The sequence below is a fragment of the Lepisma saccharinum genome, chromosome 19 (assembly GCF_977018435.1).
Source record: "Lepisma saccharinum chromosome 19, izLepSacc3.1, whole genome shotgun sequence".
NCBI classification, from domain to species: Eukaryota; Metazoa; Arthropoda; class Insecta; order Zygentoma; family Lepismatidae; genus Lepisma; species Lepisma saccharinum.
In genome coordinates this window covers 26,625,147-26,645,131 of record NC_139247.1, presented here as the reverse complement: position 1 = coordinate 26,645,131, position 19,985 = coordinate 26,625,147, and the positions used below count along the sequence as shown (strand labels likewise).

Sequence of the window (19,985 nt, the reverse complement as noted above, 5' to 3'; positions counted from 1 at the left end):
ACTAAAAAAAATATCACTTTTTGTTCTCGATGATAAAAAATAGAAGGCATACTCAAAAAACATTTTGTTATCATAGATTAACGCAGAATTGAATAAGCTAAATTTTGATGTAACTCATTTTTATGTAGGTTAGGTTAATCTTTAGAGTCTAAACTGGAGTAAATATAATTTTGACCCGACAGTAGATGTCTGCGCAATTGCAAAGGTAGATGCGTTGAGCATTTGTGAATTATGCCTAACAAAGTAAGTTTACCTTTACCTTTATTTCAGTGTAATCAAATGTAATATTTGTTATCAAATTCATCAATGGATATTTTCTAAAATGTTTCACAGAATAATGAATAACCATGCATATTAAAACAAATACATTCGATAGAAAATGACTTATCAAATTTACAAATGAAGCTCTACAAAATGGGCAAGCAAATCACATTAGACGTGAGAAGTAAAAACAACATATCTTCTATGCATGCACACATCTAGAAATATATTTTAGAAAGGGGTTTTACACTCTAATGTAATTGTTGTTATTATTACATGAAGATACAAATATACTTCATTAAAATTGGTAAATAGCACTCATTCATGTAGAGAGTCTGGCAAAAAGATCCGACCGGTTATAGAATATAACTATTCAGTTGCGCAAAGTGCTAGAAAGTGTTGTATTGTATCCTTGAATACAGATAGTTGTGCCATTTACAAAAGTGAAAGAAGAGATGCCAGCAAACAACAAAGGTCTGAATAATGACATCGTCCAAATAATAATGATGTTTACAGATACACTGCATTAGTCTGTCACTGAAGCTCTGCACAGCTCTCTGAATTATTTCTAGGAGTTTGGTGTTAATTTCAGGATGAAATGATTATTTTAGATCAGCAAGTGTTCCTGGTTTCTTAATGTAAACTTTACATTTGAGGTATCTGCAAAGGAGGAAGTCGTAGACACAGAGACTGGTGATCGCCATTGTGACAAAGTGTCACAACTGCAGGAAATCTATGTTCTTCTTAAAGGCTCGCAGCATAACCACTTTTTGTAGATGCAAAATAATCTAACACAGTTATTTTTAGTGGATTTTATATTATCTGTGACGTTTCATCCTGGTTTCCCCAGAACGTTTTCAAGCTTACCCTAGATTCACATACTAGCACACAACTTCACATGGCTAATCACTCTACACCTCTAAGGAATTCATAACGCCTGTTCTTATTTCCTCCTAGGCAAACTGGGTTTTCCACCTTGCAGGTGTCACAGGAGGCTGTTCCTCCCCCTCCCCTCCACCGCAGGAAATAAAATCATCCTGGAACCATGATGTTAAAAACTGCCATTAGAGTATTTGCTGTATGGAATGTTGCCCTATCCTGTTGGAACCATGCTCAGCATATGGGAATGTGATGTCTTCAGAGTTCTGGTGCCAGATAATTGCAAAACAATGAAATGTAGTATGTGAATTGACGGTAACAGTATGATCATTTTCATGCACCAATAGCCATGAATGTTAACACACAATCACATATTCACTGTGAAGAGGTCGTTCATGCAGCTCTCATGGGCTAGTTGCAGACCAATATCGAGAGTTTTGTTTGTTCACACAACCTGATAGATCAAAGTGTGTCTCGTTGCTCATAAGGAAAATGATGTCACCAGTCAACATTATGAGTGAAAATTCTCACGCCACAGTCAAGATGCAAAATGTGCATCATTGATCTCTCAGAAACATGGAAAGCAGGTGCATGACAGGCAGACGGCTACACTACAGCAAGATTTGCTTACTACGCCCACCTAGCTGGCGAGTGAGCAAGTAAAACTGTAAGCCTGCAGTTTGACCCACCAGGCAAAAGCCCATGGATAACTGGCAGGCCTTGCAAGACCCAGCTCGCTTATCTGCAGTGAATGCTCATTCCGATTTTGCACAGTCTCCAGATAGATGAGTCATGCAGTCACTGTTGCTAACTTTTAGATTCTAAACTGTTCAAGGAGCACTTGAAATGTTCATCACACTTATCAATTAGAAATTGCAGAGATTTATTCTGTGATAGAAATCATTTGTATCACTCACACCCAGAGGTGGCGATTGAGTTCCAAAAGTGGGGGAGGGGGGGGCAAGGACAGTTTAATTTCCCTTGCTAGATAAGGTTAGCATGGTGCAGGGACAAAAGGGGGTGCTACTACCTCAGCTACCCCTACCCCTATTAACCACCACTGCTGACACCTGTAAAGGGTACAAACCAAGTTTTGCAAAAAGTGCCATCGTAAATATTTTGGAACTTTGTGTGACTGGTGGTTGTTCTACATTAAACTATTTTTTGGGGAGAGGGGTCTCCCTTATGGTTTAATGGCAATGTTGTCTCCTTGCAAATCAAGGGGTCCCGGGCTCGATACCCAGTGGAGGCACATGGTGGTTTGGATCCCTTTAAACTGTAGGTTTAGTCTTACTGTGCATAAAATGAACTTAAAACACCAAATCAATCAATCAATTAAACAGATTTTTTCTCTGGTGTAATTTTGTCAATTCAATATCTGAATTAGTTGCTCAATATATTTTCCCTGAACATTAAAACAAGATGGTCCATAAAATGGGACATTTACATTACAAAAGGTTTTTGTCATCTCTTTCAACAAATCGTCATTCCTTCATGTTGTTGTGAATTATCTAGTTCTACAGACTGCATTGATAGTAACACGATGCAAAATATAATTGTTAGCTTGTATCTTTAAGATGGGTGAAATATAGCAGACAATGCAATGCTATTTACACATTTCAACAAACAATCGACGTAAAATTCAAACTGAGAGAAGATTTACGATTTGAAGACCAGAAAAGTGACATAAAATGAACAAAACACACAAACCTATTTCAAGACCTTCAAAACAAATTTGGAAAATATGTGGTAGTCGGTTTGACATAATAATGAAACTAATTTGAGAAGTTACAAAAGCTAAAAGTTATACTACAGTGGCGTAGCAACATCTCGCGAGGCTCTGGGCAAGATTAGAATGCGAGGCCCCCATTCTTTCTTTACACTTGAAATCCCAATATCAATTGATACACAGTCTTAAGAAATAAGTCACCAAATTATCATATTTTAATAATAGCATAATACAAATTATAATAATAATAATAGTAATAATAATAATAAATTTCTGACGAAAATTATATTTAATAGTAAGCGACAGAGAAATTTACATTTGGCAGAGCTACATGATTGATTGATTCATTAATTTGCTTTATTTTACTTTGCATTTTGTGCGACTTTTGGCTAATTTGCGAAGATGGGGATGAGTGATGATATGACGAATGGACACTCACAAACACCCATCCCCATGCCAGGATTTGAACCCGGGACCCCTGGCATTGTAGCACAATGTGATAACCACTCCATCACGGGGAGTGCTACAGGCACTAAGACCCAACTGAAATATCCTTAAACATTAATCAGAAATAAAAACTAACCGGCACACGTGGCAGAGAGGTTAGTACATCGCACTACAACACCAGGGATCCCAGGTTCGAATACCAAGCTGGGCATGGATGTTTGAGAATGTCCATTTATCAATTTTATCATACATCACTCATCCCCATCTTCGCAAATTAGCCAAAAGTGAAGTAAAATAAAGCAAATCAATCAATCAAGAAATACAAACTAAGAATCTTGAAATATAACCTATATATTATTTAGTGAGTCGTTCTTTGTCTCCTCATTTGAAAATTTGTTGGATATAAATGTCACAAACCATTTCTTAAGTAGAAAATATAGAAGGATGGACATAAAATGTCGGTGCTTGATAGAGGGAGGAGGGGGGGGAGGTGGTGCGCTAAATCAAAATCCTATCTAGGTGCCCAAAATATCTACCTGCTAGCTCTTTGACACAATCGGTTTCAACATCAACAAATCTTCAAACGATTTATTTGCTCCATAAGTGTGAAATCTTTGGTGTAATCAATTGTTACAGCTAATTTGACTTTTCTTTTTTTACTTAGTTGCACATTAATTTTACCAGTTAATTTGGAATTTTAAGGCTTAGATGATAATTGTGAATCTCACTTTGTTGTTATGTCTGAACGTTCTTGTAGTATGAAATATTTGACGCAGTGGTGTAAAATCGTAAAGTACGTGTCCGCAAGAAACAAATTTGGGACCCTCATTCTTCCAGGAAATTTAAGTATACTTAGAATGGCTGGTTGTGGCCATAGGCGCCGACACCATGGGGCTTGAGCCCCCCAATGTTAATGATGTTGGGACAGAGCTCCTCAAATAATTTTGCTTAAGAGGATCTAATATATTATTTTGCTTCTCTTGTAAAGTTTACTCCGTATTGTGGCACATGAACTTAACTTTAAATACACATTTGAAATGTTCCAGACCAAGTTTGGGGGGCTGAGATGCTAAACCAAAACCATCAACTTTGGGGGTCTCTGACCAGAGACAGCAAAACACATGACTTATTACTATATACTAAGTATATAATTATGAGTATTTTAACATTTTTACTAAAAAGAGTTTCTAAATATTGTGGTGATACGACAATTACACCAATATGTTGTTTAGTGACTTCTGAACAATTTGAGGCGGTAAACACAACTTTCAGGTAATATTGATATGTACGACATTTAGTTATCCTTGAAATCTCTTCCTCTAGTCCAAAGAATAAGGGAAAAATAACTCTAAAGTCTTTGAGTTTATTTAACACTGGCTCGCAGTAAAGTACACAAGAAAAGCTTATGAAAAGTCTGAATTGAAAAAGTGGGAACGGCGATGAGCAAATGCATTATTGCTAAATTACGGCATGCTATGTGTTTTTTTATAATTGCAAAATTAAAATTAAGAAGTAAAATATTGTAGCATGAACAAAAAAGTTAAACTTTTTTCCTGCGATTTGTGTTAGCATTTATGTAAATAATTAAATAAAACTGTTAAATATTGAAAATATTCGTTATTTTTATGGGTACGTCAACACTAAGGTTATTTGCAACTGTCACATGTACTTTCTTTACAAGTCTGTTGCGGACATTAAAACACACCCATGCCCTCGCCGGGACTCGAAACCGAGCCCTCTGGATCAAAGCGAGTTGAGTCGACGAACCAAACACGCTCGGCCGGCATGAAACTGTTAAGTTGGCCTCTTAATGTAAATACATAGTTTACTTTTCAATAAAAATGTTAATTGTTATCTAAAAATCAAATGAGCAGACACAACAGACATAAAAAGACTTTGAAACATTTTCTAAACGTTTTGAATTTTACATTTCATTTGCATGAGGAATATAATAGCTGCTTAAAAACTGCTATACGAAGACATAATTTTTATTTTTAAAAAAGGGAGGGAGTGAGTCATTTAATGTGTTCATTTATTTTAGTGATCAGAGCCCCCCCCCCAAATAATTTTGACATGTCGGCGCCCCTGGTTGTGGCTACACTTATATTAATAATTATACAAATTGAACCTCTACCAGTGAATTTTGAACTTATCTTTCTTTCACATTTGTGTATTCAAAAGAAGAACAGACAAATAATTACTTATCCCCTCCCCCACCCCTCTTAACAGCTGGGTGGATAAAAATCACTATTTTAATTTAAAAAATAATTTTTGATATTTTTTATTTAAATCTTATATTTTTTTATTTAAAAAACATGCTTAAAATTGCTTGCATGTTTTTTTGGAATGGCACCGTACACATAGATATATCTTTTTTATAGAAAGACTTTTGCTGATAAACGGCCCTGTAAAATATTTGAACAGTCTGATTAAAGCAAATAAAAAAAAATACATGTAAATATGCATTTCTCTGTTTCTGATACTGCACATAATGAACCTAACATGAAAGTCATGGTGGTTGCGGTAAACGTGGTTTAAAATTACTTACGTGAAATTTAAAAGATTTCGTAATTCCGCGTTGCACAATTTAATGGTTCAATCCTATTAGAAAGACCTCAGAAAGATCCCCGACCTGAAAAAGAAAATATGCTATGCGCATACTCGACCCCCCTCCAGCCACGCGGGGAACAGGAACGGCACATTACCGAGCAACACGGCCCAGCCCCCCAACCCCCAACTTGCAACGCCACCGGACAACAGGAAGCAGACGACGCAAACCAAGATGCGCGCGCCAGTGCTGCCGAACGGGAAAAATCGCAACCACCGCCGCCCGGGAACAAACAATGTACTGACGCGGTACCATCTCCGCTTCAAACGCCGTACCCTTTTGTGAATGAAGACAGTGGATCTTCGAAATTAATAGGATTGAACCATTAAATTGTGCAACGCGGAATTACGAAATCTTTTAAATTTCACGTAAGTAACATGAAAGTGTTTGTTGAGTGTGTTAATGAAACTATAAAAATTTCTGTAACTTTTCTTCCAGTGAAAATAAAACATTCTGGATGTACTCTATAATTATAACTTAAAATATTTTTGCAGTCTTTGTAGTTGAATTTTAGTTTTTTTAATGATAGCAAAATATCAGCTGCTATATTAATTTACAGTTTAATGACAGTGACACTATTTATGATTTAACATGATTAATAATAACCCGCAGCTCTAAAGCCCGTGAGGGCCTTGGCTTACCTACCGACTGCTGGTCTCCCTCCCACACTGTTCCTCCGTCACCTGTTGTAGCGTGGAGATCTTAGACCAGTATTGGGGTGACGGGTGGTCAGCCCGTCGAACCCCCAGCCATTGTAGGTCTTCTCGACCAGGTTACCGCTCACTCATTCGGAGCTTCCCAATTTCCTCACGATGGTGGGTTGCCACCGGCCCTATACGTAGGCCGAAAAATTCCGACCAGAGCAGGATTCGAACCTACGCCGTCCCGCAGCGAACGATCTCAAGATGAGTGAACGCCTTAACCCGCTCGGCTACGGAGGAGGACTTTAACATGATTAGTATTTTGTATATTATTCTACAAATAAGTTTGCTATTTCGGCCTATAAAAATTATAGAATTTTAATTCATGGAAAATTTAAGTATTTTTACAGATGACATATTACTAGAGCTAGGAATTTTAGGTGCTGCACCTTAAATTTTTTTGTGTGAAAATGGGTAAAAAAGTGACTCATCCCCAAAATAAGCATGTATTGAACTTTACTCATGGTGTTTCGGTTGCACCTTTTTGCACCTTTTCCACCTTTTTCACAATCTCAGAACCTTTTGCACCTTTTCGCCCTTTTTGCATCTTTATCATTTCTTTTTTTTAATACAACTCGCGCGCTGTTCAACCCCACCCACATTCGAGGCACGACTTCTTGGCACGCGATTCTTGTTTACCGCACAACAATGAATCGGCTTTCTTCAGTTCTTGGACGTTAATGTAGTAAGCCCGCGGACTTTAAACAGTGCCAACAATGACGCGTTACAATTGCTAGAAGTTGTGCTCTTTTTGTCCTCTGCTGTATTGTTTATGAACTGTTGTAGGAAAGCTGTTTTGTTTTCGTTTCCTTCTCCAGTCTCAGCGAGCAAGGTAACTGCAGTCTGTGATCGACTGATCGATGCATCGAATTTGCTTGTTCATCATGTCAAAACATACAGTAAATGTTGGGAAACTGCAGGACATTGTTAAACAGTTTAGCGGTGACGGCATTCAGAGTGATGGATCTGTTCTGAAGTGTGATGTGTGTGATATTTCTATTGCTGTTGATGACAAAACACCAACGCACTCGGGTTGTGCAGCATCTACAAAGTGGGAAGCATGTCAAGAATAAAGAACTACGAGATGGTAAAGATGGGAAGCGAACAGCAATTCATTGGAGAGGCGTTTGCATCTTCGAGTTCCAGAAATAAAAATGAATTTTTCAGTGAGACAGCAAGGACATTTATAGTGTGTGGAATACGGTACCTCTCTCGAAACTTAACAATCCTGTCATGAAATCATATTTGCAAAAATATACTGGGAAGTCAGTTCCAGATGAGACCACCTTAAGGAAATCTTACCTTCAACCTCTTTATGAAGCTAAAATCTTGCAGATCAGGCAAGTAGTAGCTGACCATCCAGTCTATTTCATACTAGATGAAACCACAGATAGGCAAAACAGGTGCATTTTGAACATTTTAGTAGCACCTCTCAATGGACATCAAGTGAAACCCATGCTTTTAAAAACTTATTTTCTCGGCAAAACAGATAATGCAAAGTTTTAATGATGCATGTTTTGTATTGTGGCCGGAGGGCGTAAAATATGATAGTGTGTGGTTAGTTCTTACAGACCAAGCATCTTACATGTTAGCTGCATTTCCTAATCTGAAGAATATGTATCCCAACTTAAAACATGTGACCTGCATTGTTCATGCTTTGCATCGAGTTTGTGAAGCTCTTAAGGATGAATATACATATGTGAACGAATTTGTTTCTAGCATTAAGAAAATACTGAAAAAGGCTCCTTCTAGAATACAGAAGTACGTAGAAATTACGAAACTTCTACTACCACCCTCTCCCATCCTCACTAGATGGGGTACATGGTTAAAAGCTGCAGTGTTTATTTGCAATAATTTCCATACAATATCGAAATTTTTAGATGCTTTGCCTAGTGATTCCTCAGCTGTAGAAAAAGCCAAAAAACTTGCACTTAAACAGGAATTGCAAGATGAACTCTATATTGTACATGGCTTCTCCTTCCTTACTACTGCAATCACAAAACTGGAGGAGCAGTGTCCTGAAAAGGAAGCACAGTGGGCTGTTTTGATGGATGTGCAATGAGAGCTGCAAAGGGTCGGGACAGAGAAGGTAGAACACAGTTTAGCCAAAAACTCTGATGTTCAAGAAGTCGCAACCAACAAGGATGTGGATTACCGGTTGTAAAGAAAATACGCACCACTTGTGTCTGTTGACGTTGAACGTTCTTTTTCAACTTACAAGTATATGCTTAGTGATCGCAGATGTAGCCTCACTCAGAAGAACATAGTAATTTTGAATGTAATCTATTTTAACAGTTTTCTAGATGACTAATTCTAAGCAAATAAGAAGAAGCATGTTTTCCTTTATGTCGCTTTCTAATGTATCAGAGAATTTTCTTTGCTTAGTTATATTAAACGATTTAAAACCAGAGAATACTGTGTGTGTTTATCCAGACAAGTTGAATCATATATGCATGCACTGCTCACAATAAATTTTACATCTGAAAATCAGGACCTATTTTAGCACCTTTTTTGGCAAATTTTTGCACCTAAAATTCCTAGCTCTATATATTACATTTTCTTTTGTATGAGCTTCACTCCATCATTACATATATTTTGTTTCCTTTATTTCCTTTCTTAGAGCCTAATAAACACATTAAGTGACTACGATATTAATGTACTTTCACAAAAAGTGATTCTGATATCTACAAATTTCTGTTGTACATTATTCTGTAATTTCATTTAAAGTGATTTCAATAAGTGATTTTTAAAAAGAATTCCTCAACTTAAATCTTGATGTAAGACATAAATGAGTTACTAAAAATATATCCGCGAAACTTACTTGTAAATGTTCTCAATTTCGGTGGCCTCTGCCACCATTCACTTGGGAAACTCGATGCTTCACTGTTAGGTTGACTTCCGGTTCCTGTTGTTGTTTCCTTCACTACCGCTAGGGTCGCTGATGTAGCCATTTTGTCTGCTGCGGTTGATGGGTTTGAGCTGTTGTAATAGCGGAAGCCAAACATGATGAGTCTGACCGCTGTCGATATTCAGTTCGTGCGGAAAGTGCATAATTGCACGCATCTCTTTGATTTTGGTGTCGATTAGGGTGTGAGATGTGTGCCTAACTGAAACTTTTTGGATCCTGTGTTTATTGAACTTGAGGTGTCTTGCTAGCCCGGTAGTGGGTTGGGATTTTTTTGCATCCACTAAATGCTGTTGTATATGCTCGTTGACAGATCTGATGGATCTGCAAATGTAGTGTGAGTTGCAATCACACTGGGCGTCATATACACCTGGGTTGTCTAGTGGGGAAAGGAATGATCTCTTGTGTTAGCTTAGGGTTGTCGTACTTGCATTTCTGCTTTGCTGCACCACTCCCTTTCCAACCACCCACCCCAACATAAAGCCAATGTATGGCTTAACTTCTACAGAAGAGCTTTCTCGCACTGTTCAAGTGAAGAAGATTTGAAGGAAGAAGTTACCATAGTGACGGACATAGGATTTCAAAATGGATACACAGTACATCAACTCTCTACATGGTACAGCAAAGCAGAAATGCAAGTACGACAACCTAACCTACTCCACCCAGCCAGCAGTGATAAAGCTAAATGGATTGCCTTCCCTTACCACCAGACTACATCCAACCACCTAGCCAAGACCTTGAAACAATATGACATAAAATTTGCACATAAACCAATAACCAAATAGCCAGTGCAATAAGCAAACACAAGAGATCATTCCTTTCCCCACTAGACAACCCACGTGTATATGATGCCCGGTGTGAGTGCAACTCACACTACATTTGCAGAACCATCAGATCTGTCAACAGCACTTAGCGGACGCAAAAAAATCCCAACTCACTACCAGGCTAGCAAGACACCTCAAGTTCAATAAACACAGGATCCAAAAAGTTTCAGTTAAGCACACATCTCACACCCTAATCGACACCAAAATCAAAGAGACGCATGCGATTATGCACTTTCTGCACGAGCTGAATATCGACAGCAATCAGGCTCATCATGTTTGGCTCCTGCTATTACAACAGCTCAAACCCATCACGTGCAACAGACAAAATGGCTACACCAGCGCACCTAGCGGTAGTCAAGGAAACAACAACAGGAACCAGAAGTCAACCTAACAGTGAAGCATTGAGTTCCCAAGTGGATGGTGTCAGAGGCCACCGAAATTAATAGAACATTTACAAGTAAGTTTCGTGGATATATTTTTAGTAACTCGTTTACGTCTTATATTATCTTATCAACCGCATTGTTTATTCCCCTCAACAAGAATTAAATCTTGATTTAATTCGTGATTTAAATCAAACCACCTTGCTTAACACAAAGCTGTTAAGACACAACATCAATAGATCTTAACCTTTCACATTCAAAAGTGAGATTACTGATTGGCCTGAATCATACCATTCTACACTACCTTCTAATTTTGAAAAAGGTAGTTCTTGTTTCCTGGTTGATACTTGAAAAATAAGAAACAAACAGATGACGGTACAGGATATACTGGAAGCTAGTGTAGAGTTATCAAGGAGAAGAAACTTTGCCAGAGCACTTGATTTCAGATGTAAGCACATTCCCGAAACATAGAAATTCGGAGGAAAAATCATTTTCGTACCCGTTACAGAGGGCAATCGCTGCATCTGAAGTTGTAGGAAGGAAAGAAGAATTGCTAATATTATCCATGTCCTTCTTCATTTGAAAACAACGGAAGCATTTCAGGTTGGCCACTCTAGGACTATGATAAAATTCAAGTAAATTTCCAGTTTCAAGGCTAATTTTACAAAAAATTCAAGGGTACAAGCAAGTGTTTTCTCTATTTCAGCCTTACGTATTATCATCTCTCACCACCTACACACAAATATATTAACAATATGAAGGGTCAGTGTGATACCAATGTAACCAAAAAATCTAATTCAATCCATTAAATGGTGTATATATATTTAAAATATTTAATTTTAGGTGCAGAGTTTTCTTTTGCCATTTCACGTACTCAGACTCCAAATACATCTACAAACACAAGTCAGAAATGTTACAGGATATACTAATCTACGAAAAATCGTTAATTGTATAAGAATTTCAAACTCTAATTTGCCTAATCAACTTCTAGATGTATTTTCTTACAATAATCTTCCATGTGCCAGATAGAATGTTTTGAAAAGGGCACTAACAAAGTAAATGGATTAACATATTTCTGTTTTATTTCCCACACAGCTTTCTTTTCCTTCCGTGATAAAAATAAATTCTAAACTTTCCTCAAGGCATTTATAAATATGTATAAAGTCAATGGGATTTCGATTAATAAAAGTCTGACATTTATTACATTTAGGGAGAAACATTCATGCAGAATTCACGTATAATTCCCGGAGCGAATAATTTACGCATACTTCCCAAAATTCAAGGAATTCCCGGTGAGTAGCCACCCTGCATTTAAATGCCCCACACCTTACTCCGTGGCAGTTTTGAGCTGTTTTATTGTTAACGTATTAAAATCGGGTAAACAAGTTCAAGAGACAGAAGAAAAGACAAGGCGCTTTTTATTCAAGATAAGAATAAATGGATAAAAATGTGCAAGCAATTCAAATATCTCCACGCATAGTGAAATATAATGGCTGTTGGCAAACACTGACAGTGCTTGTCGTGTCTACCTGCAGGAACTACACTCGGTCTCACGTGACTTCTTAGTACCCGGGTAAAGAGAGAAACCTGGCAGGGATCGAGGCCTGCGGATTCTTGTTCAGGGTGTCAAACACCTGGCTTGATGTGTGTGTTGCATATTATTGAAGGTGTGCCTCCTTGTGGACAGATTTATTCTGGATCTCGTGCAGGGCTCTGATGACAGGCCACTGACCACTGAGGGCTTGGTTGAATTGAAAGCCTCAGAGATTAAATATTCTCAATAGTTTGAGCACTTCTTGGTCTTCAGGTTGATGTCCGTTACAACACTGATCATGTAGACAGAAAGTTTTGAAGGCACAACAACATTCATTGCAATTAGGAACTTGGCCATGTTGACCAACAATGAAATGTCATCTGAATCTTCAATGAGTATTCACTACAGACCTGTTACATTAAAAAAAAGTATCCACTGAAAACATGTGATGCATAGTGTTCCACTGCTTCATGGTTAAGAGTGGTAGCACACAGCACCTAATTAATAGCAAACACAAAACCATCAGATTATCTTCATTTTTGGAAATTATCTCTGTTCTGATTTAAACGATTTCTTTCTTGCTTCCCTGCAGTGTGTGACAAAGATGATTAACCCGTAACTGGCATGGTGTGGTCCATGGGACCAGGCCTAGAACAATGCTTTGCTCTCGGAGGCAATAACAGGCACATCCCTCTCTTTTTCAGTAGCAACTTATTTTGGAATATCACATACCTGCCGGCACCTGCATTTTAGTTTTGGAGCAACAGACACTCGTGGGTCCCACGGACCACATGACGCTGTTTGAGTAAGTCTTTCGGCAAGGGACCCTATGCGAGAATCAGAGTTGACGATCAGTTTTATTAGTGAAAATATCCTTGACACACTTGAATAAGTTGGAAGGGGAAGTGAATTATCAGATCTGGAGTCTGATAAAAGTGATAATGAAGAACTTATCTCCAATGACTATCGCTACGATCACTTAGTTTTTCTCCCTCATTTTGACATTACATCATGCTACGACGTCAGGGGTCCCGTGTTCGAATCCTGGCGTGGGCATGGATGTTTGTGAGTGTCCATTCATCAATTTCATCATATCACCACTCATCCACATCTTCGCAAATTAGCCAAAAGTGGCACAAAAAGCGAAGTAAAATAAAGCAAATCAATCAATCATTTCGACATTGTGCAGAACTTTTTTTGTGTGAATTTTTGTATGTGATTTTGTTACCTTTTGGTAATTACATACAGGTGGTGGGCAAAAAAATATGAACACCCTGATATGACACAAAAATCTTTATTCGTAGGAAGTTGACCCACCCTTAGATGAAATTACAGCATGTATCCGATGTGGGGTGTACAAATGCGGGTCATGCACAATGTTGAATACGTATCCATTCCTCACGCAAAACTGTCTCTATTTCAGTAAGTGTGGCTGGCGGTGGAAACCTAGTATGCACTTTGCCCTCCAAAATACTTCACAAATGTTCGATTATGTTAAGATCAGGCAACTGAGGAACTCAGATGAGATGTTCCACTTCATCTTTGTGTTCATTGAACCATGCTTTGATGCACTGAAACACAGATCGTTCGCCAGAGAACACTGTCCGGATCACAGGATGGAGTGCCCAGAATTCTGTGATATTCCTCTGCTATGATTCTCCCATAGAGGACTACAAGTGGTCAAAGACAACATCAAAATATGGCTCCCCACAGCATCACAGAACCCCTTCCATGTTTAACAGTAAGAAGGAGGTTGTCAACATTAAAGGCTTTCGCAGCCATTCTTCACACCGAAACACGTCTGGTGGTCTAGAATAATATGAATGTAGATTTGTCAGACCAGATGACCTGTCTCCACTGGTATTGGGTCCAGCTCATTGAACTATAGAGAACTGGAACGCTAGATGCAATGCTGATCGGCCGCGAAAACTGAAGCCACTTCCGTGATTAGTTTCTCCAGGGAACGGTAGAAGAAAACTTGGAGATCCAATAAGCTAACGTGTATTTACTTTCGTATATCACAAAAGAAACATATTAAAATAATATTTATGCATTCAGCGCTGTAAGTGCAGGTCTTATTAAGTGTTTCCTCGCTACATTAATAGTTGACATGTGTTTCTTCGAATAATTTATCCAGTCTTCAGTGGGTTGAACATGGTACGGTCATGTTCGACTTTGGATGTACCAATAGTTTAGTGTCCACTTTTAACAGTAAGTATTATTCTTACAATATGTGTATATGCCTAAATGTCTTGGTTAAAAGTTGATGACTGTAATTAAATGCTATAGCGAAAACTTTCGAATGTGTTTACACCCAAGTTTTTCATACACTGTTGCAAGAGATAAAACTTGGTAATAACCAATACCATTGTACCCATATATACGTATTATCCTTGATTGTACCTATTGTAGTATGTATGATTTAGAGGGTGGAATCAATCAATCATAACTTATAAATATATGAAATTAACTGAGTCATGCAGAGAAGCTAACCAGAAGTAACAAAGCAAATTAAACATTTCATCTCTGGATAGATGGTCGTAAAATATTATTTTTATCTACATGCCATACTTACGAGCAATTTGTGTATTGTTGGCATGTCAAGCAGTAGTTCCGAAATTTTAATAGTGCACAAAAGAGTGCCTTGATATTATGGCCCAACTTCCATTCAATGAATGTTTTTCGCAAGACGTACAGGAAGAAAAAAAATTGTGTCGAAGCTTCGAAATGAGTGTTAAGTATTGTTTGACATTTGTCGAACTTTTTCTTTTACTGAAAGTGTTAACTGTGCATTAATTTTGTATCCAGCATGCATTGTTACATTCTAGTAGAAAAACTAGCATCCTGTCGGGTTAAAGTCTAGATTTTGTTTTACGTTTTCTTTTAGATGTAGCTTCCTTGCACGCACTTGCCGTATCCTTCATCTTTTCTCATTTTATGAAATTCAATTAAGATATTAAGTGTTAAATTTATATAATAATCTATTGCGGTCACAAAATAAGAGGAATAATTAACGTGTCCAAAAATATATGCATTTCTAACGAAACCAAACTTTAGTCCAGTGTCTATTCATCAATTTCATCATATCATTATTCATCCCCATGTTTGCAATTAGCCAAAAGTGGCAGAAAAGCGAAGTAAAACTAAATCAATCAACAGTAATATTGTTGCAAGTTATAACACGATGCGGACAGCAGCTGTGGAGTTCTCAATATTAATCAACTTTTAATTCTTAAAAATACATTGATATTGTTATTTTAATCTTAAATCCCGCAGGGTTTGAACATAGGTGGCTCATTACAATGTTTTCTCATGAACTATAGCTCTTATTTCGTAAATAATCTGTCGTAAAAATTCATTTGCCCCCATAGAAAAATTTGTCTGCTTCAGTTTTTCTTCCCCTGTTTCCTGGCATAAGTAAGTGAGAGAATAGCTTCACTTTTGCGCCATAAAGCAGTCCTTCCATGTTATATATAATTCAATGGTCCACCATTTGTGCCCTCTGTTACATTTTCGATGCTTCAAAGCATTACGTGGTGACACCAATGGTTTTGGAATAGCCGCTCTGACATGAATGTTACCATTATACAGTTCTCGTTGGATAGCTTTCGTTGTACAGGTTCTTGGATATAAGGAGTTCATCTCGGAGGATATCTGAGACACCGTTGTCTTGTGCTTCAACAGACGCCTATCTCTGTTGGTGAGCTTCAAATTTTACTGGTAGCAGAATGTTTATATACAACCCATACGACTGCTGCTGATAAAGTGATACCTCTATCTTCATGGTCACAAAGTGGAAGACTTCTGTACCAGGTGGCATGTCTGTACTGCAATAATGAATTGCAACCTGTTTTCATATGGGTGTTCATATTAATTTGTCTACCACCTGTATATGTTGTGTGATAATTGAACAACTAAACGATCTTTTGTATCTTACAGTCACATGAAAATGTATTTAAAGAGCCGTTTCGAAAAATGGACAATTTTTGTAGCGTTAGGTAAATTGAGTAATAAAAACTGCAATAACGGAAATAGTAGACAAACGTTTATCATAATTCCATAAAGAAGATATAAAATAGATGTAAATTTGTGAAAAAGTTTGCTACCGTTTCGATAACTTGTGGAAATAGTGAATTCAAGTTGGTGGTCCACGGGACCAAGCCACGCCCTTTACGTTACAATCTGGCACCATGCCAGTTACGGGTTAATATGTATTTTTTCCTAGTAAAATTAGTTATTTGTTGAAAATAAAGGTAAAGGTAAAGTGTTCCCCTGTGCATAGCACCACGCCATGAAGGCGTATAGGGGGTGTGGGGGTAACGCCCCACACTTTCTTGATCCGGTCGTGAGTGGGGGTGATGTGATCAGCATCACGCCCCTGACCGCCTTTACCCCCCAGGGTTTCCCCCAGGTACCCATGTTATTCGACGCTGGGTAGGTGCCGGGGCCGCTTCCACCGTTAGAAAAGTTCCCGGATTTGAACCGGCCGGGGATCGAACCCGGGACCTTGAGCATGGTAGTCAGACGCGTTACCGACTGAGCCACCGCGGCCTATTTATTTGTTGAAAATAGACCTACATATTACCTGTTATATAATTTATATTTGAAATACCGTAAATTCATTATAAATTAAGTGCTTTTTTCTAAAAAGTGTGTACAATAAAAAGGGGTGCATCTTATATTGTACACTGGTATATGGTAATTTCATGATAAAAAGAAAAATTTAACATTTGTAGGAAAACAGAAAGGTTGTTAGTTCCATCTGACGAAAAGTGATGACTTGAAGTCTAGAAAACTTTTTGTACTAAAATGGAGTGCATAAAGCATTTTACCTTTTTAAATTATGCACTTGGTGACTCTTTTGTGAAGGAAAGGGGGCAGGGTCTGGTCTCTACTCACCTATACCTTTGCTTCTGTGGTAGTTTTTAAAATGTAGACTGATGACATATCTGAACAAGGCACTGAAGTTATGTAATTAGTCAACATAAAACAAGAATACCACAGAATGTGTGCTGTTTCTTGAAGCTGAGTAAAAAAGGAGACATGCAGACAATGTGATGACAATTGCCTACATTGATTTGGTGTTTTAAGTCCACTTTATGAACAGTAAGGTTAATCGGAACTGGACCTACAGTTTAAAGTGAAATCTGAACCACTATGTGCCTCCATCAGGTATTGAGCCCGGGACTCCTTGATTGTAGAACTGCACCATCAGAGAGGTCCTAAACACAAGTGCCTAGAAAATACAGAGTTTGTTCAAAAATGTTTCAAACCAATGGGAAACTTGATGGTAAAAGTGTATAGATGCCAGGGAAAAAAATACTTCAAATTACACACACTCGCAATATAAATCATTCTCAATACCTTTTTGATCATACCTCATATTTTTAATAACTGTAATCTATGGAAATAATAGAGAGGTTAACTCACATTATGATCACCAAAAACTTTTTTTTTTTTTTTTTAAATATTTACCAAACAGTAGGAGAAGGTAATGAAAAACTACTGAAAATTAATTGAACAGTAAGTCAGAACGTACCAATCCAACCTGTAAAAACGTTTTAATACAGTTTTTACTGTTGCTCTTTTTCCTTTTGAGAGTGAGAATTTCGTTATGGTTCTTGTTTGAGTTGTAGTTGGAACAGGAGTTGATGGCCCAACTGCACACCTAAAAAAAATGAAAAGAAAATAACTCTACATTTCGGGTACAATCTTTAAAATATTAATATTCCACACATATTGCTAAAACACAAAGTCTACCCATTCATTATCTATAATTTGATTTTAAATATCTTGAAACAATTTTTACCATGTACACTTCTGTGCAACAAGTTATCTAACCAGAAGTACTATTTTCTAATTCTACCTGAATTCTTTATCAGTACATTTACACTCTCTGTAGAATGAATGAATTCTTTTACTTTTATTTGCTTCCCTGCTACTTTTGGCTAATTGTGAAAATGTGAATTAATGGCGAGAAGATGAAATTGATGGAAGGACAAATACACATGTACAGTACACACACACACACACAAACTACGTGGAAGAGAGGCTGACATTTGTGGGTCTTCACAAAAGGGTCAGGCTCTCTACAAAGAATGCAACATGATTTGGACAGAAAATGGCATTTGGTTAAGTATAGATAGAGGCACGCATATTTTGTTTTTGACGGAAACACACTATAAACTTCATTTTTCATGTTTTTGAAAGGTGTGAGGTGAATTTTCCTGCCAAATTTTGTCACGAAATGAACTGCAAAATGTTAAATAGACTGTTAAACATGCAATTTAGAATTTATCTACTGATGTGATATTTTCTGAAGTCTGAATTATCCTCTGTATTATGCAAAGACCAGAAAATTAATTAATTATGCTGTAAATACTTGAGAAGCAAAAACTGACTACTTTACACTGAAATAAACTTAATTATCTGATAACTACAGAAACGTATTATTCAAAGGGAAAAATCTTTACTGGTTTTAAAAATCAAATTTAAGGTTATATTCAACATTTTAACACCGAAATGATATTTTATACCACCTTTGATCCTGAAATGTACCCAATTTTGGTACCGAAATCTTTATATTTTATTCAGCATAAATATGTGCACAAAATGTAAGGGTCTAGTCATGAGAGTGGATTAAGCAACTGATTTCATAGAATTATTAAGTACTTTGTAGTAACTGCTAACGAATGAAAAACTTGAATACAATGAAATAGCCTGAATGCATGAAAGGCATTAACAAAAATGTGTTACGAGCGCGACACTATAAATGTAGCAAAATTTGACTTAATTTGTCTGTGAAGCATATAGGTTTCAGATTCCAATAACTTTTGTTGGTGAAATATGTATATATGCATTCACAAACATTTAAAAACAATAAAAATAAAAATGTTTACGGAAATAAAAGAACTTGCCCTCAAGGAATGAAACAATAATTTGTGAATGTGTACTTCAAGAACTACTAGTCCCATTCTCTTTTTTTTAAAAAAAAACAACTTCCACCAGATTGAGTAATTGATAGGGACACAAATTAATGGTAAATAAAAACTGAGGAGAGCGATAAAAACAATGTTAGATTGGAGGTAGTGAGAAACCATATCAATCCATAAGATTATATTTTATTTAAAGCTTCTCTGATGCTTCATGTTGACCAGGGCATTCACTTGTTTATCTCAGTTGTCTCAACCTCTGTGGTATGTAAATAATGCACAGTGTTGTGCTATGCAAACTTCCTGAGGTATTCAGGATATAGGAAGTTCCATCAGCCTATTTAGTCAGCTGTTTGCAATAGAGGCAGTAAAAATCACGATTCGGCATGGAGGAAGGTCTCCCTGGCTTGGGTGATATAGAGGTGAGGCAGACTGAGAGGGGAATGACTTTTCATTTCGATTGAGGAGAGAGAGGAGCTTAAAGAAAGGAGTTGAGGGAAAGTGAGGAGTCCTGGTCAACCTGCAACGAAGCGTAGAGAGGACTTGGTTTATTTTATTCTTCGAATTTATCTTCATTCTTCAGATAGACAGGTAATTATCCTAACCCAGCCATGATTTAGGTTCAAAGGTTGATAGAACCCAATGAGTGATCATTGTCTTTTCTAGTTGTTAGTTTTAGTTGTGCCTTTCACACTGCAAGCATTTAACTTGTCATGTTAATGACAAGTGCTCTCATCATCGAGGATGAAGGATGAATAAGTTACATCACCCAGCAATTAATTGTG

General features: G+C 37.3%; 1 protein-coding gene across 1 annotated transcript in view; it reads right to left on the bottom strand.

Annotated features, from left to right (window-relative positions):
- The window catches only part of mRpL35 (mitochondrial ribosomal protein L35), a 43,739-nt gene that overhangs the window by 7,508 nt on the left and 16,246 nt on the right, over positions 1-19,985 (bottom strand). Inside the window, exon 3 of the mRNA XM_083140774.1 lies at positions 17,808-17,936. Within this exon, the coding sequence (XP_082996900.1) occupies positions 17,808-17,936 (129 nt within the window). The remainder of the gene's footprint in view (positions 1-17,807; positions 17,937-19,985) is intronic.